A 2500-nucleotide genomic window follows, 5' to 3' on the forward strand; every position below is an offset into this window, starting at 1 on the left:
ATCAAGCCACTCATCACAACACAATATAACACAATACACCACCATATAACAATACAAAATACAACATAACACAACACAATACAACGCCATATAACAACACAAAATACATCATAACACAACACAATACAACACCATACAACACCATAAAACAACACAAACCAATAAATCATAACACAACACGCGACACCATAACCTAAATCTAACGCTATCAGCCACAACAATCCATGCACTCCCCTCACCATGCCAACCTCTGAGTGGGAGAGCCTTCGCAGACACAGATCGAGACAGATGTGAGACAGCGGCTAAGTAGGAGGGAGGGAGGGAAGGAAGGAGGGGCGATGGAAGGAGGGAAGGAAGGAGGAAAAAATGAAAGGGGGGAAAAATGAAAGGAGTAGCAACACGAAGAAGAAAAGATAACGCAACATGACGCACCGAACAAACCAAACAAGAAAATATACAAACCCTTCGCCTCCCTCCTCCCCCTCCCCCTCCCTCCTCCCCCTCCCCCTCCCCCACGCCCAGCCGACCCTCTCCCCCACGCCCAGCCGACCCCCGGGGGAAAGAGACCGAGCACGCGAGGAAAGGCAGCCTCACCCGCCAACGCAGAGACCGAGACCGAGACCGAGGAAGACGAAGAGGCCACAGGAACGGACGGAAATTAAGGGTAGGGGAAGAAAGAGGGAGGGAAGAAGGAAGAAGGATGAGAGACAAGGAAGGAGGGAAGGAGAGAGGGAAGAAGGATGAGAGATAAGGAAGGGGGGAAGGAGAGAGGGAAGAAGGATGAGAGATTAGGAAGGAGGGAAGGATGAGAGAGTAGGAAGAGGGGAAGGAGAGAGGGAAGAAGGATGAGAGATTAGGAAAAAGGGGAGTAGGATGAGAGATTAGGAAGGAGGGAAGAAGGATGAAAGATTAGGAGAGAGGGAAAAAGGATGAGAGATTATGAAGGAGGGAAGAAGGATGAAAGATTCGGAAAGAGGGAAGGAGAGAGGGAAAAGGGATGAGAGATAAGGAAGGGGGGAGGTAAGAGGGAAGAAGGACGAGAGAGTAAGGAGGAAGGAAGGAGAGAGGGACAAGGGAGACAAGGGCGAAGAGGTTACAAAGAGGTAATGGAAAGAGAAAGAGAGAGAGAGAGGAGGACGACACAACAAAACTAAACAAAAAACAAAACAAAACAAAACAAAACATACAGAGTCATCCTTACTTACCCCAAGCCACACCCCCTCGCCGAGACCCCCAGAGCGCGAGAGACCGAGACCAGAGACCAGAGACCGATACTTGAGACCGAGGCCAGAGAACAGAGACCGATCCTGGAGACCGATAATAGCGACCAAGACCAGAAACCGAGACTAGAAACCAGACCAGAGACCGATACTAGAGACCAAGACCAAAGACCGATACTTGAGACCGAGGCCAAAGAACAGAGACCGATCCTGGAGACCGATAATAGCGACCAAGACCAGAAACCAAGACTAGAAACCAGACCAGAGACCGATACTAGAGACCAAGACCAAAGACCGATACTTGAGACCGAGGCCAAAGAACAGAGACCGATCCTGGAGACCGATAATAGCGACCAAGACCAGAAACCAAGACTAGAAACCAGACCAGAGACCGATACTAGAGACCAAGACCAAAGACAGATACTTGAGACCGAGGCCAAAGAACAGAGACCGATCCTGGAGATCGATAATAGCGACCAAGACCAGAAACCTAGACCAGAAACCAGACCAGAGACCGATACTAGAGACCAAGACCAGAGACCGATACTTGAGACCGATAATAGCGACCAAGACCAGAAACCAAGACTAGAAACCAGACCAGAGACCGATACTAGAGACCAAGACCAAAGACAGATACTTGAGACCGAGGCCAAAGAACAGAGACCGATCCTGGAGATCGATAATAGCGACCAAGACCAGAAACCTAGACCAGAAACCAGACCAGAGACCGATACTAGAGACCAAGACCAGAGACCGATACTTGAGACCGAGGCCAGAGAACAGAGACCGATAATAGCGACCAAGACCAGAAACCGAGACCAGAAACCAGACCAGAGACCATGGGCCGAAACCAGAAATCAGAAACCAGAAAACATAGACCATAGACCAGAGACCGAGATCGGAGACCGAGACCAGAGACCGGAAAAAGGAGACGAAGCCACGCGGGGATTCTCGGCCGATGAACACTTGAAGGAGATGCCTGAGCAATGAGCGTGACCAAGAGGGGTGGGGAGGGAAGGGGGAATGAGGGAATGAGAAAATTAGGGAAGGACGGAAGGAGGGAGGGGAGGGAAGGGGAAATGAGGGCATGAAGGAAGGACGGAAGGAGAGAGGGGAGGGAAGGAAGGGGAATGAGGGAATGAGATAATGAGGGAAGGACTGAAGGAGGGAGGGGGGAGGGAATGAGGGAATGTGGGAATGTGGGAATGATGGAAGGACGGAAGGAGGGATAGAGGCAGGAAAGAAGGGAAGGAAAGGTGGATGCAGGGACTGAGGGATGG

At 50.7% G+C, this 2500-nt stretch overlaps 1 protein-coding gene across 1 annotated transcript in view; it reads left to right on the plus strand.

Annotated features, from left to right (window-relative positions):
* Positions 1 to 2210, plus strand: part of LOC138859962 (nipped-B-like protein) — an 8651-nt gene extending 6441 nt beyond the window's left edge. The window contains exon 3 of the mRNA XM_070116508.1: positions 1212 to 2210. Within this exon, the coding sequence (XP_069972609.1) occupies positions 1212 to 2210 (999 nt within the window). The remainder of the gene's footprint in view (positions 1 to 1211) is intronic.
* Positions 2211 to 2500: the final 290 nt, after the last annotated feature.

Source organism: Penaeus vannamei, chromosome 3 (assembly GCF_042767895.1).
Source record: "Penaeus vannamei isolate JL-2024 chromosome 3, ASM4276789v1, whole genome shotgun sequence".
In the NCBI taxonomy this organism is placed as follows: Eukaryota; Metazoa; Arthropoda; class Malacostraca; order Decapoda; family Penaeidae; genus Penaeus; species Penaeus vannamei.